The 23,496-nt window shown below is 35.9% G+C and overlaps 4 protein-coding genes across 6 annotated transcripts; 2 read left to right on the forward strand and 2 right to left on the reverse strand.

Moving 5' to 3' along the window:
• The first annotated feature begins 494 nt into the window (after nt 1-494).
• LOC7454564 (mediator of RNA polymerase II transcription subunit 30) lies at nt 495-2,277 on the forward strand. Its single transcript, XM_002318098.4, has 3 exons — nt 495-1,087; nt 1,591-1,671; nt 1,901-2,277. The coding sequence occupies exons 1-3, from the start codon at nt 710-712 to the stop codon at nt 1,997-1,999; spliced, it is 558 nt and encodes a 185-aa protein (XP_002318134.1). The 5' UTR covers nt 495-709; the 3' UTR covers nt 2,000-2,277.
• A 1,089-nt stretch (nt 2,278-3,366) lies between these two features.
• Nucleotides 3,367-6,129, reverse strand: LOC7484478 (non-specific phospholipase C6). Its single transcript, XM_002318701.3, has 3 exons — nt 4,388-6,129; nt 4,045-4,221; nt 3,367-3,897 (listed from the first exon to the last, which is right to left on the reverse strand). Exons 1-3 carry the CDS (start codon nt 5,463-5,465, stop codon nt 3,599-3,601), a joined length of 1,554 nt encoding a protein of 517 aa, XP_002318737.1. The 5' UTR covers nt 5,466-6,129; the 3' UTR covers nt 3,367-3,598.
• Nucleotides 6,130-8,337: 2,208 nt separating this feature from the next.
• On the forward strand, nt 8,338-10,563 carry LOC7454565 (FBD-associated F-box protein At4g10400). 2 transcript variants are annotated; one of them, XM_002318099.4, is made up of 2 exons: nt 8,338-8,589; nt 8,695-10,563. In XM_002318099.4, exon 2 carries the CDS (start codon nt 8,695-8,697, stop codon nt 10,384-10,386), a length of 1,692 nt encoding a protein of 563 aa, XP_002318135.2. In that variant the 5' UTR covers nt 8,338-8,589; the 3' UTR covers nt 10,387-10,563. The 2 variants fall into 2 exon arrangements, with proteins under 2 accessions (XP_002318135.2, XP_024438241.1); XM_024582473.2 differs by having other exon boundaries at nt 8,520-8,589; nt 8,676-10,563.
• Nucleotides 10,564-14,847: 4,284 nt separating this feature from the next.
• LOC7454566 (CBS domain-containing protein CBSCBSPB5) lies at nt 14,848-21,149 on the reverse strand. Of its 2 annotated transcripts, XM_006376843.3 has the most exons (15): nt 20,983-21,149; nt 20,771-20,898; nt 19,711-19,879; nt 19,461-19,593; nt 19,203-19,373; nt 18,983-19,061; nt 18,748-18,861; nt 18,526-18,592; nt 18,074-18,179; nt 17,934-17,992; nt 17,060-17,169; nt 16,844-16,977; nt 16,471-16,556; nt 16,286-16,375; nt 14,848-15,331 (listed from the first exon to the last, which is right to left on the reverse strand). In XM_006376843.3, the coding sequence occupies exons 1-15, from the start codon at nt 20,983-20,985 to the stop codon at nt 15,155-15,157; spliced, it is 1,626 nt and encodes a 541-aa protein (XP_006376905.2). In that variant the 5' UTR covers nt 20,986-21,149; the 3' UTR covers nt 14,848-15,154. The 2 variants fall into 2 exon arrangements, with proteins under 2 accessions (XP_006376905.2, XP_024438242.1); XM_024582474.2 differs by having other exon boundaries at nt 20,771-21,135.
• Between the last annotated feature and the right edge of the window lie 2,347 nt (nt 21,150-23,496).

A 23,496-nucleotide genomic window follows, 5' to 3' on the forward strand; every position in this document is an offset into this window, starting at 1 on the left:
ATAAAAACCAAAAGAGAGAAGAAAAAATAAATTATTATTTTTAACTTTCAGCACACCTAATAATAATAATAATATTATTATTATTATTATTATTATTATTATTATTATTATCTTACGTGTGCATGCATATAAAAAGATAATTAATAATTTTGTATTCGAAAATGATATGTAAGATGCAATATAACAACAAAATAATTTATTAATTATATTAATCTATTGATTGTGACTTTAAAATACTATAGCCACAAGTGATGTCAACATGAAGCAAACACATGCAATTAATATGTTAGTTTTTGCGATTTAACCAGTATTTTATATTATTTTTTTATGTGAAAAAATATTAAAATGATATCTTTTAATAATTTTAATATACTAATATTAAAAATTATTTTAATATATTTTTAATAAAAAATACTTTTATAAAAACACCGCAATGCAAATCATATATCCATTGAAAACTTCTAGCATATTTGAGACTCAAGTAAAATCTATAAAATAGTTTGATGGCTCAGATGTAGTTTACCCTCTTACTCTTATAAACTAATATTTATATATTGTTTCTGTTCCGAAACACAAAATTTCCCAATCCCATGTTTGGTTTCTAAGAAAATCCAGATACAAAAAGGGAAAAGGAAAGAAAAAAAAATCCCACTTGACAAATTTTTACTCAAACAAGCAGAGATAAAAACAATCCAAAGAAAGAGAGAAAATGGAAGGCAATTCAAATCCCATATCACCAGTAACACCACAACACTCAAAAACAACACAAGAGCTAGCCATAGAAGGCCAAAAACACTTGGAAGAAACAATCCAAGCTGCTTACCAGATCCTCTCTTCTATGAATGATGAACTTTGCAACCCCACTTTATGGTCCACCACCTCCACCTCTACAAGTACTGTCACTTCCCCTATCACTTCTAGCAATGCCCAAAACGGTGATGCCAATGCTGCTGTCTCTGATTCCACTCTTGAATTGAATGGTGGCGGCGGGGTGGGTAATGGGGCTCTTGATGAAGCTCGGTTCCGGTACAAGAACTCGGTTGCTGCTCTTCGTGATGTTCTTGCGGCAATTCCTAATTCTCACAAGGTTTATTTTTTTTGAAAAACCCTAACCCTAGTTTTTTTTTCTTTTACATTGTGAATTTTCTTGTTTGGGTATAAATTGTGCTTGATTAAAAGGGGCAATTTTTATGCTAAATGTATGAGGCTTTCTGAGATTAGATAGTAGCTGATTTATAACGGAAGATTTTTATGGAGTGTTGAATTTCGAGGCACTTTGTGTCTGTGATTGGAATATTGCTTAATTAGTTGAATGATCAGGAGCAAGTTTTTCACAAATTTTTAGAATTATTCTTCTTTCTGCTGTTGGAACGTTGCTTTAATCTGAGGTATATAATAATATGGGAGTCAAGAAGATATTGCTGTTAGTAATGTTTAAGTTTCAATACTTGATAAGTTAGTATTCTAGCCAATTGAATGTTTTGGGCTAACTGGAAATGTCTAGGGCTTCCAATTGGGGTAAAATTTTGTCTTTGGAAACTGGTGACGAAGCTAATTGAGTTTTTTTTTTTTTTTCATTTTCCAAAATAGGCAAAACCTTTTGAAACCAGTTCTCCGGCAGATCAAGCTGAGATTGAGAAGTTGGAAGAGCGAGCCTCCAACCTAAGAAAGGTAATTTTCTATGAATTTTGAATTCGTGTTGGTTAATCAATTTGTATATGTTATATAGTTTATTGTTTCAGAGTTATTTGCAACTGTATCTGCTCTTTGGATTGCTAAAAAAGAGCAATTTTATGCGACATAGTTAAAATGTCTTCTAAGTTTCTTCAAAGTTTGTGTGTTTGTTCATTTTCCTTATATTTGCAAAAATTAGCTCTAATCTTGAATTTTTTTATCATAGGAACTTGCAAAGAAGAACACATATGTCAAGCTTCTCATAGATCAGTTACGAGAGCTTATTGCAGACATATCTACATGGCAGGGTCCTTATTCTGTCTGAAGTTCATTCAGAACTCATTATCATGAAAAGTGATGCCTGGGAATTAAGAACTAAGTGGAGATGCGTTTGTGAGATGATGTCTGTCTTGACATTTTCTTTCTTTGTGACACTCGGATATACATTAACTGTAGATTTCTAGAGCTAAGTAGCAAGAAAGTTTCTGGTTTAGCATAAATTAGTAAATCTATAGAGATATTGTACAAGAGAGCATGTCTTGCATATCTTGATATGTTTAGCATTATGGACATTGTCTCTATTGAAGGAAATTTTGGGTACAAGCAAGTTTGATTGTTTTTTCATATTCACAATGGCATTCCCTGTTTGATCACAACATCAAGTGATTTCAAACAATTTGTAACATGCGATTTGATGTCTGATTGTCCTGGCTTTGAGGAAGTTGTAGCTGCATCTCATGAATGAAACAATTCCTCCGCATAGTAGCCTTCCAAGATAAATTTAATACCACCCCAACTTGTTTTTACCCAAATTACCAAGTTAGTAATTTGAAGTTGCTTCATTAGGAAGCTCACTGTAGATTCTAGGCTTTGGAAGCACCTTTGGAAGTCATGTATGTTGGGTTTCTCACATGACTGAAAAGGAGTTGCAATATGTATCTTGATCAACAAGATGACTTCCTGGAAGCTGGAAGGATTTATACAGGTTCACTTTAACTTCTGCATAAAAACTAGTTTATTGCATAGTGTTTGAACGAACGACTTAAGTGAAATGCAAAGTTCCTTGTCGGTGTCATTGATGGTTATTTGAAGAGAAACCATTGATGGACTTTTTAGCCGAAAATGTTGATTCTATTATAAGCTACTGATGTTAAAGAACATCATCATATGCTCTGCATGTAGGACAGGAAGGCCGTAAATTGATGGCTACAATCCCCTTCCTCGCAGAAAATTGGACTCGTTATTTTTTTCCCAATCCTTGTTTGCTACCAGCCATACCGCACTAATGGTGGACCAAGCAGAATAAGGTCCCGTCTGCATTTAAACGTGGGACTGATCTTTGCATCTGTATTAATCACCAACCAATAGTGGGCCAAAAAAGTCTCATGTATGGTCAAAAATTGTTCTCGGGCGGCAAGCTGAGTTTGTGTTCAATAGGCATATTGTCATCTCCATCTCCTACCGTACTCAATCCCATGGTAATGTTACATCATTAATGGGGGGAAAAACGTGTTTTCACATCATTTATCTCTGTGAAATCTGTTCAATAGGTTCTCGAGCACATGTGATTATTGGAATAAATTTTGGTCGCAATGACATTGTTTCGGAAAGCAGTGTGACAGTATCTCCCTGTTGGTACTAGGTAAAAGAATAGAAGAATGGCAATTTTGAGGGTTTAATGAACACCAAAAGTTGCGTACTTCTGTAGCTAAAAGTTCTTTTCCTGTTTGGCCATTTGCTACAAAAGACTAGAGACTTGTGCTTCACTAGACTGTTTTCTTCAAACGATTCAAAGTAATAAAAATCATTATGCAGGAGAGCTTTCTTTTTGCTTTTGTTGCACTCTACTTCCACCAATCTAATGACATGGAGCTACACACGATTTTGAACAGAAAAATGGAGGAAAACCCCAAATGATTAATAACTAATTGTGAACCGAAGATCTAGTAGTAAGTGATGATCTCATATCTACAATGGCAGATTCATCTGCTCCTAAATTGATAGCCTCTTTGCTAGCTCTGATGAACCTTGTAACAGAACCTTCCACGTATTCATGCGCTTCTTTGACATTCATTTTCTTGCTCATCTCATCTGGGAAGCTGCTCAAGAAGTGGTCACCGTTAAGAACAGCTGCTAGTTGAACTACCTCACTCTGGAATTCGGATAGTGAACCATCTTCTTTTGCTTCTGTTCTTCGCAAAGGTGCTACATCTGGCAAGGTCACTGCAATGGTTTGCAAAGGTGCACTTAAAAAACAATCTAACACCTCCATGTGATTTATCAGTACACAAGACTAAGAAATGATCAATCTATCACTACTTAAATTTAAGTTATTTTTGCCTAATTGTGCATTGATAAGGCTAAGAATACCTGGGCAGTCAGTTCTGGGAGAGGTCACCCCCCCAACAACTCCTTCAAATGTGCCAGCCCATGCATCTCTGTGGGTCAAGAAGTTAGAGGACAGGTTGAACATCTTCTTTATAGTTGCAGGAATTGAGGAGTGCTCAAACTCTGAGTTTGGAGCAGGTCCCTTTGGGCCACTTATCACTGAGAAGAAACAAATAATTATATCAATACAATAGAAAATGAATGTGGGAGAATGAAACAACAGAACACGACTTTAATTCTTCAGAAGTCAAAGTGATCAATAACGAAGTATCTACTGACATTAGGTACCACCCAAACTTCACATGTAAGAGAAAATTAAACTTACCAGTGCCTTTCTTGATCCAAGGAGAGACCATAATTGTCGGCACACGAACTCCAAGCCTATCAAACTTGAAGAAAGACGGGGCAGGGCCAGTGTTCCCATCTGGGCTAGGAATATTAACATAAGGAGTCTTAACATGGTCATAAAATCCACCATGTTCATCATAAGTAATGACCAAAAGGGTCTCATTCCATTGAGGACTAGCTCTCAATGCCTCATAAACCTCCTTGACAAACTTTTGACCATTAGCAACATCATGAGATGGGTGATCGTCATTTGCAGGCATTCTTTTAAGATCAAAATAGCTTGGTTCAATCACAGTTAAGCTTGGCAACTTCCCATTTCTAGCATCTTTCTTGAACTTCAAATTAAACTGATGAAACTTGAAAATATACTTCAGTTTCCTCATGTTCCTATAGAACAAAGTTGTTGGAATGTTTTGAAAGTAAATCCCAAAGCTCTTGCCATTCTCATGAAGTGAATCAAAAATTGTCTTTTGAGGGTACCCTGTAGCCAATTGCTTCTTAACATGGCTTGTTGAGCCGTGAGAAGTGGCAGAATACACAAACAGCCTATTGGGTTGTGTTGGGCCAGGGATTGAAGAAAACCACCTATCAAAGACTGCAAATTCTTTTACAAGTGTGGCATAAACGGGCACAGCTTCAGGCCTAAAGCCTTCCATGACAGTTTCAGAGAGGTTTTGTGATATAGTCAGAGCTTGTTCAACAAAACCAGTCATTGAAGGAATAGAGCTATTGCCAAATACCTGTTGTTTCACAGCTTCAAAAGAGTGTCCAGGATCTGGATCCACAAACTCAGCATCATCTGAGAAACAAATGGATTGTGGGCCTGGATTCTTGGTTGATACAGGATTGCATTCTGTCCCAGAAACACCATTGATTGCTGGATTAATAGATTTCTTCATCCAACCAATCATGTGATCAAAAGATCTGTTTTCCATCACCAAAACCACAATGGTCTTGATGGGGTTCGGTTGTTGGGCTGTGGAAACACATGAAAGTGTGAGAAACAGCAAGAAAATGGAGGAAAATGAAGGTGGTTTAGTTCTGAGCCACCCCATTGTTGTTTTCCTTTGCCAGGAGCAGGCCTCTAGGCACAGTGGGTTTGCTTTAGTTTTAGCTTCTATGCTTATCTGGTTTCTTGCCTTTATAACGGAATCAAGTAACTCTCTAGGAACCACTATTGTCTATTGCCAGTGCGAAGAAAAGTAGATTTGGCATCTTATACAGTTCTTGCTTTTTGGATATTTTTGAGTCAGAAAGAGAGGGAGATGGAATTTTCACTGTACAAGTTCTGGCCACAGAGAGGATAAAGAAACTTCTGGTTTTCACCTCTGCTTTTGCTTTTGTGGGTAGCTTTTATAAGACATGGCCACATATGTCCAAATCTTTAACAGACACAGCTTTCTGTGATATGATTACATGTTGCTAGATGTATTAGCTATAAGAGAGGTACTGGTAGGAGTCACCATTCACCTCTGCAAATTAGTGAGGAGAAGAGACGGGGCATTAAATTTTGAGCAAGTCTTTACAACCTTTAAAAAGTTACTTTTACTAGGAAAGAATGGCAAAGTGAGTTCATGGCATAGAAAAATGAGATCTTGAGCTTCACAAATATACTAGGTGAAGGGAAGAAAGGGAAATAATTGAGAATATGAAGGCTGTTAATGGTAAACTTTTTATGGCTTCTTTTCTGCAGGGAAGCTATTTTTAAATGTGGAAACAAGAAGGAAAGAATGTGAACATGATGTTGTTTTAGCAAATGGTTTTCATTGTGCTGGCAGCGTAAGAGACTTCTTGGTGTGAACTCCATAATTGGCAGGTTGAAAAAAAAATAAAAATAAAGAAGGGGCGCGGGCGCTAATGATAGGAGGTTAAAAAAGAAAGGGGAGCATGTGCATGAGGAAAAAGCTCAATATTATTTATATAAGTGTGCCAACTTTAGGGGCTTCCACTAGTGAGTGAGTGAGTGAGTAGACCCATCAAGAAATAAAAAAGACAGACACATGCATGCTGTAGACTGTAGAAGGTAACATATGGAGATTAGTGCTCTGTCAGTTCCGCCATCGAAGGTCATTTTAAGAACAATTTCCACCGTCACTTCTGAATTGACGGTCACCGCTTTAACTATCTTTGAGGAATATATATATATATATATTAGAGGTGTTTCGGCTATAATAATAATTATTTTTTAAAATTTATTTTCAACATTATTATATTAAAATAATTTAAAAATATAAAAATTACTAAGTTTAGGAGTGGTATTAATTACTTTTAAAGGTTTTTTGATTTGAAAATCTATCAAAATATATTTTTTATTTTTTTAAATATTATTTTCACAACAATATATCACAACAATAAAAAAAAACGATTTAAAAAAAACCCATTAAAAAGCTCACCAAAGAATTTCATGAATGTTAAAACCTAAAAAAGAAATTCTTAAATATACTTCAGACACGGTTTCAGCAGCCTGATATTCATTAAACTCAGCTAAAATATACAATAATGAACAAATGTACTTGAAATCCATAATTTAAGGTTTGATGCGATGGTCCCATCCCATCCCATGGGGTAATAAATAAAGTATTTGTAAGCGAAGCGAACGAACTGGTGTGTGAAAGTGAGAGTTCTCTTACAGATTTTTCTTCCCCTAATCAGTGGGATCTGTCCACCCACCACCTCCATAAAAATGTTTTTTTAAAAACACTTTTAAGCCATTCATGGCTTGTTTGAAGCAGTAATAAAATAAAAAATCATGCTCCCAGTATTTTTTAATGTTAAAAATTAAATTCTAAATAGAATTTAATCTGTCTCAAAATGACTGTTATTGTTTTTTCATTAAAAATTGAGCCCAGAAGTGGATAGGACAATGAGAGGGAAGTTTTGGGTATGCTTTTTTCCCAGCTTAAACACCAAGCTATGGGGGATGCAGGTCTTCCTGGTAGGTCAAAAACGAACAGGGGAACAAAAAGGCAAGAAATTCCACCATAAAATGTCAAAAGCATCACCACCTACTGAAGTGGGATTGGGTTCGGCCATGTTGCCCCCACACACCGACAACATCAATTCAGGCATTGAGAGGAGAGATCCAACTGGCTTAGATAGCCCAGTTACTTCTGTGGATTCTAAGTTTCTAACCTCCACGACATCACGTGGTTCTTAATATATATATATATATATATATATATATGTTGGGTTGTTTAATATTATATATTTATAGTGGAAATTATAAAATAAAATTATTTAGAAATTTATTATTTGAAAATTTGTTTAGTATGAACCCAGAAAGAGTATCAAAATGGGCCACCATGTGTGCTTGCTTCTTGATTTCTCAATTTCTTAATTGGGCTAATATGGATGGGGGCCTTGTTCATATAAGCAAAGATATGGGCTTTTAGAGTGACCGATATTATATTGTACCTTCTTCTTTAATAATTTTCTGAACTTACTGTTGCTTTCAATCAACATATATATATATATATATATATATATATATATATATATATATATATATATATATATATATATATATATATATATATATATATATATTTTGATTTACGTGGGGTGTCCGGGCCAGCTTACGCGCACCACGACTATTCCCCACGGCCCACTGGACATCCTGCAAGCCCAGGAGCAGGTAAGGCACCGCGGGGGTGACAGGCGTGCACATAGAGGGTCGAACCCGGGACGGGGACGGAACAAGTCACACGGTTGACCACAACAGCTAGACCCTCAAGTGCACATTTATATATTTTTAATTTATATATTTGTGGTTGGGTGTAACTTGTTTTTGATTAAAATTTAAATTTTTTCTTGATTTAAATTATTTTTTTAGTATTTTTAGATTAAAAGAAATTTAGTCTTTATTAATTAATGAACAAATAAATATTTAAAATATGATTTATTATAAAAAAGAATTTGTAAGTCACATGAAGTGTAATAGTATTTTACCTGCAGATTTCCTAGTCTTTGTCATCTCCTGTCTCGTACCGGAACCCTAGCTTGTGAAAACATCAGTAACAACATCATAGTTTTTTTCGCGATCATCACCTTGTTATTTTGAGAGAAAGATCTTAGAGGAAGGCTTTGCCGTTGCTACTATCATTCGTTTTGCTTTGCCGTTGCTACTATCATTCGTTTTGCTTGGATTCAAGTTCAACATCACAGCCGCTCAAAAACAAGGTATTCTATCATCATCATCATCATCATCATCAATTCTTACGGTTTCAAGCTTATGATCAATCAATCAATATGTGAGTAAAAGTTAGTGATCTCCTGTGTAACTAGATGGAAGAGTCTAAAGGAAGAATTCAGTATGCCTACCAAAGGAAACGATATGTAAGAGATGATGCCACCAATATGGACATGGGAATCAGAGTTGATGCCTCTGATAGGATCTCTCGACTGCCTGATCACGTTCTGCACTACATCCTCTCCTACCTCTCAATTAGAGCTGTGGTTCGTTTCAGTGTCTTGTCCAAAACATGGCACCGAATCTCGACATCGTTCCCTGTTTCTGATTTTTCAGAAGACGTGCTCCTTCTCGGAAAGCGTTATGAAATCCAAGATTGGAAAAATAAATTCATTGACTTTGTGCAAGATTCTTTGCTTGCACAGCACCACCACAACACAAGATCACACAAGTTCAGACTATCTATGGACCTGGATTCTTATGATCCTCAACTTACTTCTCGTGCTGACCACTTGTTGGAACTGGCTACTAAGTGTGGTGTTTACGAGTTTGATCTCAACTTCCAAAATATATCTCATTATTGTTTGCCGCGAGCCCTCCTCTCTGCTGAAGAAATAACTGTCCTTAGGTTAAACGGAAATTATAAGCTCTCCCTCCCTCGTGATGCCATAAACTGGCCCTCTCTACGTGTTCTCTCTCTGATGAATGTTCGTGTTGATGAGGCCATTCTTCAGAATCTCATCTGCGGTTGCCCTCTGATTGAAAAACTTGCTTTAGTTTATTGTTATGGTGTCAAAAGCATTCGTATTTCAGGATGTATAAAACTCAAGGAGGTTGAGGTGAATGAAGGCGACAGTGTTCTTGAAAGAATGGAGATTCATGTACCAAGTCTTCGAACCTTTTGCTACACAACTGGTTTGGTTAAAAGTTTCTTCCACATCGACATGACTGGTTGCAGGAATCTGGAGGTACTGAAGTTAAAGTTTTATAACATAACAGAAGTAATTGGACAAGTATTTCAGGATCTTATTGCTCAATTTCCTGCCCTTAAAGTCTTGGCCTTGAATTGTTATGCTACTTCTGTTAGTAGGATCAAAATTTCGAATCCACAGCTCGAGAAGTTACAACTATGGTCATCAGCTCTAACTAAAGTCACCATCACGAGTCCAAGCTTACATTCATTCAAACATTTTACCTATGGATTTCCATCTGCGTTTTCACTCGACCAATCAAGTCTACAGAAAGCTACCCTTCACGTTCACAAAGGCGCTCTCTATTCTTCTGATTTCCTCCAACTTAGGGAATATCTTGGAAATTTCAACCAAATCAGACGTCTCACATTGCGCATAAACTATGTAGGCATCAGATTTATCCCTGAAACATTAAATAATATCTCCATTCCTGCTTTGCCTGATATCAAGCACTTGAAGCTTAAAATCTGTCCATCTACTGGAGCTAGTGGGAGTCTTGCTAACCTGAAAGATTACAGAGATATTGTTGATGGCTTACTTTGGGTTTGCCATCCAGAGACTATACTGCTCATATCAGGCTGGAGTTCTGAAAATTTGTTTATCCAGATTCTTTGCGAAAAACTAATGCAGGGAGGAGAAAAACAACATTGTTGCACATCTTCTCGTATCAAATGCTGGCGGCATGACTTAAAAGACATTCAAATCGAGCACTTGCAACGAAATGCAGAGGCAAAGGCTTTTACATGTGGTACTTTGTTAGAATCACTACCAAATCTTGCTCGAGGGCAAAAGATTAGATTCATTTTCAATTGGTGATTCATTTTATCCATGAAGGACAAGATAGTGTAGATTTATTTTAATTATTCTGGCAATATTTACGTTGAGCCTAGACAAAGACATAGACATCTATGAGTGGTAAGTTCATGACATCTTTGCTTGTTTTTGTAATTGAATCTGGAATTTCCTCAATTATGGATTAATCCTTTTCAATCATCACGAATCTGTTACTTAATCCTCCTATGTTTATGATTTATATATCAACATCTTATACGACAAACAAGATATGACTGATCCTGTTTAACTAGATGAACGAGAGCATTAAGCAAGGAAGAGTTTTTCTGGTTGCCTATCATTTCCAAACTAGCTAGGGTTTAACTTAGCCAAGCTCAATCTATTTTCTGGACTTTAAGCATTAAAATTGCCAAAAAGAGGAATTAGCACAGATAAAATTAATGAAGGAATATCAACAGTTCGATGTTGATATCCAAGAAACCAGCTACCAGTACTGAAATATATTGAAAATCTAAGCACATGAAGAATTATATGCAGTACGATCAGCAACAGAGAAATAACAGCGGAAATTAAACTAAAAAGTTCTAAGCAGTTTCAGTTATCTTTTATTTATTTACGACTTAGCAAAACATCCTAGCTATTACCCTGAGCCTGAAAATTCAACTTGAAACTTTCGTCTTCATCTGATTCGAACCCTTGGCTCCACAATTCATTTATCTTTAACTTCATCATTTCATAGGTGTTGTGATCCTCTGGTCCCAAAATACATTTATACTCTGCCTTCAACTCATCAATCCTTGATGCTATCGTTTTTAACTCTTTCTCACATCTGTCGAGATCATTTTTTAGTGCAGACAGTAAATCCTTCACTAACATCCCTTTATCAGGTTCTCCTTCACGCAATAGAGTACTTTCCAAACACAGAATTGGATCAAAAAATTGGAGAATGAGTTGATCAACGTGGCTGCCTTCAATTAAGTTTTCCCTCAGTTCGATGCCTCTAAATTCATCATCCTGATCAGTATCTGAGTATTCTTCAGGAATGTCCACCTGCTTTAACCTTTTCAACCTTTTCACTTCTTCATCAGAAAATTCCAGTAGAACCAAGATCCTGTGAATTACCTTGGAGTTCTCATCTTTACATTGATATTTCAGAGAATTAAATAACCCTTGAAACATTGTGTCCACTAAGTCAATCTCTGGCAACGAAAACATGAGATTAACGAGAAGATGAAAAAGCTCAGTTGCCAGTCTAACTACTTCAGCCTTGATTTCTTTGACAGTCTCCCAATCTTCATCTAATTCAACATATCCCCTTAACCATTCCATGAGACTCTTTTTTGGTCGGTTTTGATCTTTCTCATCTTTAGTCATCAGCTTCACATCACCTCCTTCCTTCTTGAGTTGGTAACTGTCATCTTCACTTCCACTTTCGAGGTCAATTTTTTGTATTTCTTCTTCCAATCCTTCTATATTAGTCAAAATATCTCCAGCACCATCAGAACCTTCTTCTTGCTCAAGATTATTGGAGGAACTATATGCTATCCTTTCAAGGAGAGTCGTCTTCTTTACAACAACACCTTCTTCACTCCCTGTTTGTTGTTCTTGTTCTGTGGTTTCCGTGTCACTCTCCAAAGTTTGTAACAGTTCTTCAAACTTTGGATCGGATTCTTCTATATTTTCAGTACCTAGAAACTCGTCCTCGGAATCATCTTCCTTGGACTCGTTTTCTGTTTCTTCTTCATTATCTCCACTATAACCAGATAATGTCAGCGCCTCCTCTTCACCCGTTTCTAACTCAGCCAACATTTCATTCCCGCTATCTTCTCCTTCCTCAGATCCATTACGATCAGCATGTATCTGGGAAAAATCAACCCTTTTTTTAATCTGAAATTTGGTTGTTTGATGTTGAGCAGAAAGTGCCAAGCTTTTAATCCCACCAGAAAGCTCACTGGATTCCTGAGTAGAATCAATCTTTGGGCTAATTGCTTCGAGGTTGGCTCTTTCATGTTGACCAGAAGGCGCCATTAACCCACTCCTTGTCTTTAGAACGTCTTGATTACTTTTCCTGACCGCATTAGAAAGATTCAGCTTTGGAGTTGGAAAGTGGATTTTTCCAAGAAACCGTTGTTCCTGAGAAACATCTATCTTTGATTCTTCTGTATCACCTTCTACATCTCCACTATGAACAGTCTCTAACTCAGGCTCAGGCAATCCTTTAACCTCACTATCTTCTTCTTTGTTTAACACATCATTCTGACCAGCTTTCTTGGTGCTTTCAGCTTCAAGACTGGATCTTTCACGAGATTGAGTAGGATCATTTGTAGTTTGATCTTTGTCAGCCATTGATGATTCCTTAGCAGAACCAATCTTTGAGCTTCCTTCAAGATTGGTTCCTTCACGTTGAGTAGAATACCCCATTAACTCACTTGGTGATGTCTCTATAGCATCCTGGTTACTTTTCCTGATTGCGTTGTGAAGATTCAGCTGTGGAGTTGGAGAGTGGATTTTACCAAGATCATTTGGATTTTGATCTTTGTCAGCCACTGTTGATTTCTTTGAGAGTGTTTCTTGGATGCTTTCTTGAGAGAGAGATTGTGAGAGTTTTCAAGGAAGTGGAGCCAAAATGTGGGTTTTGAAGAAACGGTTATTCTTTTATGGGTAACTGATTGTTTCACAGGCGGTTATGTATTTAAATCCAATCTATCCTACAAATATATCGACATAAATAATCTGTATTATTATGGCCTTCGAGGAGCTATAAAAGGTGAAAATCTCTTGTACAGTTCTTTAGTAGCCATGAGAATAGTGATATCATCACCAACTATGATTATCGAATAGTTAGCAATTTTATACGTAGCAATCCTGTCGAGACCTCTTCGTTAGTTGGGATAATAACCTGCACAAATTGGATTTCTTGAGTTCCAGTATGAAAATCCAAATGCCAGCTTTTTTCTTCGCTTAGAGCAATCAGCACTGACATTTTATTAGGAGAAAGTAAACAGGATAAAACTTGAAATAGAAGATTACTGCAGTGCAATGCACAATGACATGTCTCCATCCAAAAGAGTTGGGAAAGGACTAACAAAACAACAATCCTGACACCAAAAACATATTGTTCTAGTCGAAAAGACAAGCTATCAACTCAAAATCAGCAGCGTGAAGACCAGCATACCTTAGCAGCAGCACTGTGGTATGTTGCATTAGAATGGAGGTTCGGTCTATCTATGACCCTGGATTTTGATGATGATGATGATGAAGAACTTTCGTCTCGTGTGATGATCTGTTGACACTGGCTACCGAGAATGGTGTTTCTGAGTTAAATCTCTACTTAGAACAAAAAAGGCAGATTTAATTATAAAATGATGATGATGATCTTGATTTTTTGTCCGATCACACTTCTGTGTAGATTCATTAACTGTCTTTAAGTTAAGTGGATATAGCTGACTGACTATTGATCCTGAAGTCATAACTTGGCCTCTCTACGTCTTCTTTCGCTGAAAGGAGTTTATGTTGACGAAGAGGACATTATTCAGAATCTCATCTGCAGTTTATATCATAACTTGGCCTTCTCTGAATATTGAAGAATATCTCCTCTCCTGCTTTATCTAATGTCAAGCACTTGAAGCTTGATACCATTAATAAAAACTCTCATAACTTTCGTACCCCACTTGAATTGAAAGCTCTTGTAAATGGCATATTTTGGTATGTGATCCTGTGTCTCTGCTGCTTATATCACGCCGGGGTTCCAACTGAATTGATCGAGCTTCTTTGCCGGAAACTAATGCGCAGTGATTCCCTCATCGCATATCGGCAGTCCGAATTAAGAAGGCATTCAAATCAAGCACCTCGAGCTGTATATAGAGACAGAGGCCATTAAATGTAGTGCTTTGTCGAGGTCACTGCACACTCTTGCACCTGCAGGGAAGAAGGCTATGGTGATTCAATTCGTTCATCAAGGATGGTGTGATAAGACAATGCAGTCAGAATTAGGACGGGAGATTCTTCCAATCCAGCTGCACGACCCAAGTAATTTTGCTGCTCAAAGTTGCTATGATGTGGGATTGCGACCCTCGATGTTGGCTGGCCAATTTATATTGTTCTAGGAATAATCATGCTCATGCATTGACGTGCAAGGTTTAGCAGATATGTTTATAGACTATATTGATAGGTTAAAACATAAAAAAAATAATAATAATAATTTGAACGAAAAACATTCTGTCTAGTAACTCGCTCTACGCTATGTCACACATGTACATAATAATACATTATTTTTATATAATTACAGGAGTGCAATCATAGGATTGAATGGTTCTCATTATATCATGCATTTGCTAGCTAAATCTTTTGTTGATTTCCACTATCCGACCCCACTTGCATTGGCCATAAAAAATAGCCGTGGCCTTGCCTTGAAGAAGCTTGAAAAAAAATCAACTCCGGGGTAAGAAAACCAGTCTGTCATTTGAATTTAAAGTGATTTGGGAATTTTGAAAAACAAGAAAACGCAGCTCTTTTCTTGCCTTGCCTATATTTAAATTTGATAAGCAACCTCAGTCAAACTGAACGGTGGCTGTGATTTCTGTACACAAAAATCTCCAAATTTGTGAAGGAGCACACCTCCAATGACAAAATACACAGAAGTGGCAGTTATAAATGCGAATTACAGAATAACCATAACCATGAATGAAGTTTTCTTGTATATGTCCTTTCTATAAGAACATCAATCGTTAGAAAACTCCCTTGCAAAAAATTACTGCAAGAAGATGTTAAGAATGTATAAACTTTAAGAGTATCAGTAACCAGATCTCCTTAAGTATGCTAATACGCCTAACCCAGCAACAAGAGCAGCACCTGCGGCAACAGCACTGTATGCAGAAGCCCATGCATCTGCTTGAGCATAATCAAGACTTTCTGAACTAGAACCTCTCCTTCGGCGTGTGCCTGTATAATCTAAGTGCAATCTCAGACCCTGCAAAGTTGATCGATGTAATTAATCAAGACTGCAGAGCTTCAAGATCCATTTAGCAAAGAAGGATTGCAGCAGCAAAACATGATTAAAAAATAGAAAAACACCTTTCATGCAAGCATTCACTGTTATTTCTAGAAAAGATCCAAAAAACGAGAGATCAAAGTTTAGGCCTTACTGGAAAATAAATTAAGCATGACCAGGACATTACATGAATCCACCCTTTTCCCTTTAAAAAACAATACAAGTTTGAAGAAAATATATATAACTAAATTATAATGAAAACATCAAACGATATTAATCGTAGCTGACCCTTTTTTTATCCTTTTCAGACATATTAAGTCACGAATAAGGCAAAAAGGAATGACAGGAAAAGAGCCCTCAGTCTTCATGAACTAGCTAAGAAAGTGGAACCCAAAACAAAAGGAAACTTAACCTCCATAGGATAAAAGAGGGGGGGAACTCTATTCATATTGTAGGTTAGGAATAAATTTAAGATATCAAAAACTATGAACAAAAAGTATTAATGAGGGCAGTCAAGTTGGGGGGAAGAGAGTGTGCACATCCACTGGTCCAAAAATCCATTCTTTTCATCTAAGGTACTCGTTATTCTATATCTTCTCATATAAGCATATTCACAATAATATAATATTCTGTTGCCAGGACTTCCTGGTTTTGTTTTTTCTAGAATTATTCAGGTTACCCATTCTTTTCTTAATTTCTTTGTGCAACCATGTCCATATAAAATTTTGATAGGAAATAAAGGAAAATAAAAGAACTTCAAAAAGAAGTCTTTCATGTCTAGAGGATGATCCACAAAGAACTATTCTCAAATAGTTTACAAATATTAATGCCATTGCCACCAGTAACCCATTCACCAGGTAAGTTTGTCCCTTAACTTAATTATCCCACTTTTCTAAAGAAAAACATTAATGACAAGCAGACAGCTGACAATACCTTCAAACCAGCTGATCTTGCATGCTCTACAGCAGTAGTGAGGTCACTATCTGATGCCAGAACAACTTTGTCATGGTCTTCATCTTCATACTGCAGAACGCAACCATGAATTAGTATGAAATTAACAGAAAGAAAATAAATTATTAAGGCTACTGATCACACAGTACAAAGTCCATAAAATATACCAGAATTTGAGGTAAGTTGTTGCGGTTAATATCATCCCCTAGCCTCTGAAGGATTGAAGTTATTAGATCAGTCAGACTTCGGGTCTCTACATCAAAAGAAATCAATAAACAAGGTCAGCTACCAATTATATGTGAGCCTTGTTTTCATTAAATGAAACCAGGATTTCACAGCATTCAGCCATTCACATATCCAAAGCCAAAAATCTAAATTTATGGGAATCACAAATATATATTTATACTTTCTAAAAGCAAGTCACCTGGCAGTAACTTGCAATGAAGTGTACATTCCATAAGCTATGCTAGATGCAGTGAGGAAAAGCAAATTCATGACCATCTTAAAAGCCTTGTATAGAAAGCAAAACAAATATCTTACCACAAGTAAATCTGTGCATTCGACCCTTTTTGTCTTCAATTTTAAAAGAAAAGTTGTTTGGCAACCCTGATGATGGATAGAGCAGAGATCTCGCCGTCTCTGTCCCTTCAGAAGCTATTTTCAAGGAACCTTCACTGCCATTTCACCAACTACGTGTAAGTAAACCCGGTAGAAGAAATCAAAATCTTGCTTAATATTAACACCAAAACATCTAACCTCCGCGTCTCGTCCTCGTCATCATTAGGACTCATAGCCATGGCAGAATCCCAAAACTTCTGCATCATTGTGCTTGCAGTCTCATTATTTGCTCCAGTAGCATTCCCGACCTGATTAATGAAGGGATGGTATAAATGCTTTTATTCTTCTCTGCAATAATCATAGCATCTTATGTTTTTCCCAAGACCAATAATATAAATTTAAACATTATGAGGAGAGCCGGAAAATAAATTACCACATGCATGCCATCTTAATAATTTAAGCATGACACTCATCTACCTTCCCTGCCTTCACTTTTTGAAAAAGACATAATTCCCAATTACACTTCTAAACAACACACGCATAAGCCATGCACTTGAATTCTAACACAACAGTTTGTGATGGCATAAAAGGCAGAGACCATCCTTCTCCAACTCCAAACTTCCATTCCTATTATTGATATTAAAATCATCCATTACAATTAATTACTTTAAATTTTCTGGATGTCTTGACTCTTTACAAAATTTATTTGTGCATAGGAAGGAAACATGAGCTTGGATCCGAATGCAGATATGTTGACACATCAATTCTTAGAAGTTTAGGATATTATATGTAATGGATACATATTCAAAGTATCTTCAAGTAGCAGAATTTCCCTTCTATTTGTTATTCTTTTGATACATATAGGAAGAATTCAACAAATTTTCAAGAGTATGATATTGAGTACAAGCTGGAAACAGATAACTGAGGAATTTTGAAGAATACTTGCTTTTCAGATTTGAGAGCATGTTGTAGATGTTATCCTAAGGAATAATAATTCATTAAGTCAATGAAACTTGCAAAGAGAACATTGTAAAGCACTACATAGTCCAAGAAGGACATGGGCTTGGCTTACTGTGGCGACTGCAGCATGAGTGATATGAATCACATCAATGACAGCAACTATGTTCCCATCTGCATCCAAACATCCAAGGTCATCAGAAACCAAAATGACTGGCCAAAAAGCATTTCACTCTTCATCTAAGAGAATGGTACCTCTATCTACCACAGGAAGGTGCAAGAATTTCCCATCATGCATGGTGTGCAGAGCATCAACAATTGGTGTATCAATTGTTGCACATTCTGGATTGGGAGTCATGACCTGTAGAAAAACCCAAAGCAAGATGACCGACTCAACCACTTTCTTCCATTTATCTGAGAGGCATGTTCTTCTGTAGTTCTATGTAAGGGTCCAAGTTTACATTTTGAGAGCCATTGCTTCACTCAAAATATGCTAAACAGGTATCTCATTCCCAAAGTCTCACCAAAAACATCCACTAAGATAGAACTATAATTGGATTATGGCTCTTTTTAGAAGGTACATAATCACATTCTCCTTACTGTTAGCAGATTCTATATCGTTGCAACTTGAAGGATACAGGACATACACAATTTTCTTTTGACAAATTCCCTTGGAAAGCCAACTATGCTATCTGAAAGAGAAATACCTTCTCTACAAGAGTTGAATCTGGAGGAAGATTTTGTGCTATTACTCGCATCAAGATATCTTTTGAACTGACAGAATTAAAAATAAAATAAAATGATGTATATTAATAATAACAACAAAAAAAACACTTCCTGCTATAAGATTTTGATGCAAACACAGATGATGGATGTAGTTTTTAACTCTATTCACTTGCTTGCTAGATGCAATTTAAAATTAAACTCACGTAAAAATTCCTCGGGGTTTTTCATCAACAGTCACTACTGCACAGCCTGATCGAGATTCAAGCATCTTCTTTGTCACCACCAAAACAGTTTCTGACGGTGATACAGTTACAACCCTGAAAGATGCAAAAACATATCAAATTAAAGAACTGGCTGTCTATTTTGTCCACATATCCTCTAAGCAATTAGTGGTAGAGTATCCAAGATAAACACACAAGGAGACAAAGTATTACCTACTTTGAATTCTCCGGTATTATAGTAGACAAAGCAGGCCTAAACATTCGCTCTCGAAGTGTCTCAATGAATGTATTGGGAACTGCATGTGAACCAAAAATTAAAAAATAAAACAAAAGTGCAAAGAAAAGTAAGGAACAAATTCTACTCTATGTTATGTTGTAACAAAGTAGCCAGAAAGACAAGTAATCCAAATGTTATTCAAAGGAACACTTTCACTAACCAGATATGGATGTCCCCCAATTTTTTTCAACACCTTCAACAGCTGCAGCAATGGCTTTTCCTTTTTCTGCAGCCCTTTCCATACGAGCAATAGCGTCATACAAACACTTCGCTATGTCAAGTAAGGCAATAACCTCTCCATTCTCGACAACAGGCAAATGTCTGAATTTTCCTGTTAATTACTAGTATCAGAACCATATCCACATGGCATGATGTAACAGGCTTGCAAGGTTGACATGCATCTCAGTTTATTACAAACCTTGAACCATCTTCTGGAGAGCTTCCACAGCAAGAGTGTCAGAGAGAACAAAAACAGGGTTCCTAGTCATAACTTTAGAAACAGGTGTCTCCTCAAGATTGACCTCAGGAGCAATTACTCTTGAAGCTAAATCCTACAAAAAAGAGGAAATAAGACATAAATAAAGGTCCACATTAGGGTAAAGGAAAAGAAAACTTCTTTCCACTAGGGTTTTTTTTTTTGACCCAGAAACATAAAATTTTAGTCACACCTTATCTGTAAGGATGCCACAAAGTAACGCATTAGAGTCGGTTAGCAATAAGGCATCAACTCTACGAGCAGCCATCCGACGGCAAGCCTCATAAATGCTTGTGCTCTCAGGAACTGTCAAGGCCTTTGACAAGCGCAGCCGTTTTACTGTGCGCTCTCCAGTTAGTCCCCTGTTTAAGATGTAGTTGCAAATAGAAGATTACATTAATGGTGATGTAGCAACCATTGCTGCTAGACCTTCCAGTGATCTATATTTGTCATGTGAACTGGATACCTGCCTATCTATCTACATAATCAGAGATCACTAATATTTCTCCTACCATGAATTCAATGTTAACGTAGCACAAAAGATTGATTACCTAAACATGAGGCCAAGGCCATGCCTTGCGTTTCGTGATTTACTAAGCCCAAACATCCCATTACTGTAGTAGGGAGAAGCGTGAATAATAAGGGGATAGAAAAGAAGTGCAGAGAGGAGTTGAATTCTAGGTATATGCCTCTTCAACACCCCCATCCCCTTTCAGTTTTCCAAAATCATTAGAAGAACTCCTGATGATCGCCTTCCATAACTATTCACTTTCATTGATCCAAAAATTTGTTATCCTTTCATTTCCTAAAAAATGAATAGAACCATTAACATACACGACATCAAGAACCAACCTAGAATCCAAATTCATCCTGTTGGGACACACCTCTCCACCATCGAACACATTTTTTTCCTCATGAACCAGACTAATATTGATTGAATCATTTCCATAGCTCACAATTGCAAGCAACAGACACTATACAATTCAAAGCTCTTCTTCTCCTATCTCACAATTTATAATCTCTACAAAAAAAAAAAAAAAACTAAATTATATGTAACAATAAAACACTAAAAATCAAATTTAAAATGCCCCAAACTTAATAATTTTTTTCCTTAAATCCTCTGCGTCCTCTAATTATTAAATCAATAAATAGAAATGAAAGTAAATTTCAGATTTAACGCAGAAACAAACAAAGAAGGAATCAAAATTCGCAATTCAAAAATAAATAATAAAAAAAACGCAGAGGAAACATACATAGAGCGCGAAGCAGTGATAGCTTTCCTAGAAGCATCAGGACCTCCTCCTCCCTCGTTAGCTTTTTTCCTTCCATGAAACGACGAAGACGACATACTTTTCCTCGTCGAACTTCCTTGGCTAGCCATCTTCACCACCGATAATAACAAAATTCAATATCAAGATTTTGAAAATTCAGGGAAGAATCACGATAGATGAAATCAGATTCTTACCATTTATTTATTAATTAATTTCCCGGGAAAGTTCTCGCGAAGTCGGGATTTCCCGGGAAAAATGGACCGATCGACGAGGAGAGAGAGGAGGGAAAAAGGTTGCCCTAAAAATTGGAAATGGGAGAGAATTGCGACAGAATGGGATGCTCTTAAGTCTTACCTTATCTTTGCTATAACGGGAAAACGTAAGATTTTTTTTTAATTTCTTTTTTTTTTTACAAAATACAAGAAATGATTTAAAAATTTTTTTTTTGGTAAAAACTAAAACATTATATTTAATCCTTTTAAAGCCCGTTTCTTTCTACTAAAAATAAGCCTTTTTCTTTATACATTGATTGTATTTATAGGGATTCTTTTTTTTATTTGAATTAAAATTAACATTAAATACATAATCTAAATTATTATTTTTTATATTTTTTAATTTATGAAAATGCTTAAATATATTAAATTATATAATAAAATAATTTCTTAGCCTAGAAACTTCATGCATGTGGTTGAAACTATATTTTGATATGTTTTAAAAATATATTTTACTTTAAAAAATATTAAATTAATATTTATAGTGTTTTTCAATAATTTTAATGTATTGATGTTAAACATATAAAAAATATCTAAAAAAATATTTTAATATATTTCTAAATAAAAAAATTATTTTAAGAAAACATTTCACATCACAATACTAAATATCACAATACCAAACACCCATTAAATTAATATTATGATACTATAAAATTGACATTCATCATCAGTGTCATCCTAATGACAAATATATTATTTGTTATTATAAAATTTAGATATTTTTTGAATTATCAGCGATAAATAAGTTTACCATAAAAATATTGAATATTTTAAATAAATCAAAAGAGAGTTGTTTCATTCAACAATATCTATTTACTTTAATATATAATGGATGCATAGGACGTGTTTGGCATGTCAATTTTATATATTTTGTAGAATATGACTGTGAGTAATATGATTATTGAGAAAGTTATTATCGTGATCGGTTGAAATTGGAACTGTTTGTTAATATATCTTTATATATTTGTGAGAATTCAGGAGGGATTTAAATAATTTATCTTAAGACTTCAAACATCTAATTTGTCGATATGTACATAAACAAACATAAAGTATATTAATTATATTTTGTACCAATATGTTGAATTAATTAGAATAGACAATAAATTTAATTTTATAAACTAAAACTATAATGTAAAATGATAAACCTACCAACAAATTAAATAACATGTCAAGCAAAGTTTCATTTTATTAAAAAGAAAGCTTTATTAATTAGGGTTCAATTTCAAGAATAGGTGTGCTGTATTGATGAAGGTAAGGGTATCTTATGTCAATTAAAATAAAGAATAAAGGCATTAATCACATTCCTTTCTCCTTCGTTCTAAAAGGGCATCACATTCCCCATTTTGGAGGGAATACAATATCCTAACAATTTTTTTTTAGATTTATAGTTATTTCTGAGTGTGATAAAAGATTATTTTTTAAAAAGACAATTTTAAAGTTCATTGAAAATTAAATAAGAAGACAACAAAATCAGGGTGCCCAAAACACGGACAAGCTTATTAAGGTCTGGACAATCATTGTGGTTCTATGAGTAACCCAATACCACCGTGTCATGGTGTTAATTAAATATTAGTTATTTGAATGTTATCTAGCTCGAATAGTACTGTTAAAAAATAGCAACTCGCTGGCTATTAATAAAGAAGAATATGCTTAACCCTAGCCCAGAGATCTCCATTTCAGGTTGTGGAAGATAAAGGTTCTTTGCGTAGGAATTAATCTTTTTTCCGATGCACAGGATTTATTGGACAGTGTTCCCCATAGGGTAGTGGAACATGACATGATGCAGTTCTTGCAAGAAAGGAATGGCGGTGATCAGCGTGAGAGTGAGGATAGTGTTCACGCTTTGGATCGCCAAAGGAGATCTTTGTTGGTTGATAGTGTGAGTGATCACTTAATAAAAGTGTTGATCTACGGCTAGATCCAGGATCAAGTGAAGCACTATTAAATGTTTTTTTGCAATCGTAAGCATTCTACGTAGGTAGGAGCTGTATTCGGATATAGTTATATAGCAGAGCAGAACAAGGGATAGAGGCTGAAGAACAGGCGTCTTCTCACTTCGGCTTGGAATGCAAAGCATTCTTTTCGATCTTGTACCCTAGACTGTCTTTCTTCAATGTGGGTACTTGGTCGCTACACCTTGTCAGACTCTACCCCCAACAAAAATAGCTTGAAGAATTGTTGGACGGGAGGCGCGGTAAAAACCACTGAAGATGATGATCCAATAGGTGCCTACCAAAAAAAAGGGAAGGCTATGGATGCCATGACCGATCACCATCGAGAAAAAAGACGCCGGGGTTGTAAATGACAGGCTGACGAACCCGCTATATATCCTAATAAGGTCCTCTCCTGTGGCAGCAGCTGCTGCAGCTCAAAACCCAGGTCTCGGTTTTCAACTACTTTCTTTTAGTCGGAAGATGCTTTTCGTTGATCTCTTAC

Source organism: Populus trichocarpa, chromosome 12 (assembly GCF_000002775.5).
Source record: "Populus trichocarpa isolate Nisqually-1 chromosome 12, P.trichocarpa_v4.1, whole genome shotgun sequence".
Classification (NCBI taxonomy): domain Eukaryota; kingdom Viridiplantae; phylum Streptophyta; class Magnoliopsida; order Malpighiales; family Salicaceae; genus Populus; species Populus trichocarpa.

Excerpts from the sequence above, each read along its gene's own strand:
- LOC7454564 (XM_002318098.4), top strand. The coding sequence starts at position 710 with ATGGAAGGCAATTCAAATCCCATATCACCAGTAACACCACAACACTCA. Across the intron at positions 1,088-1,590 it reads CAATTCCTAATTCTCACAAG|GCAAAACCTTTTGAAACCAG; the intron begins GTTTATTTTTTT and ends TTTCCAAAATAG. Across the intron at positions 1,672-1,900 it reads GAGCCTCCAACCTAAGAAAG|GAACTTGCAAAGAAGAACAC; the intron begins GTAATTTTCTAT and ends TTTTTATCATAG.
- LOC7484478 (XM_002318701.3), bottom strand. The coding sequence starts at position 5,465 with ATGGGGTGGCTCAGAACTAAACCACCTTCATTTTCCTCCATTTTCTTG. Across the intron at positions 4,222-4,387 it reads TTGGATCAAGAAAGGCACTG|TGATAAGTGGCCCAAAGGGA; the intron begins GTAAGTTTAATT and ends GTTTCTTCTCAG. Across the intron at positions 3,898-4,044 it reads TCCCAGAACTGACTGCCCAG|TGACCTTGCCAGATGTAGCA; the intron begins GTATTCTTAGCC and ends AAACCATTGCAG.
- LOC7454565 (XM_002318099.4), top strand. The coding sequence starts at position 8,695 with ATGGAAGAGTCTAAAGGAAGAATTCAGTATGCCTACCAAAGGAAACGA.
- LOC7454566 (XM_006376843.3), bottom strand. Across the intron at positions 17,170-17,933 it reads CTCATGCTGCAGTCGCCACA|GTCGGGAATGCTACTGGAGC; the intron begins GTAAGCCAAGCC and ends TTCATTAATCAG. Across the intron at positions 16,978-17,059 it reads GACGAGGACGAGACGCGGAG|TGAAGGTTCCTTGAAAATAG; the intron begins GTTAGATGTTTT and ends GTGAAATGGCAG.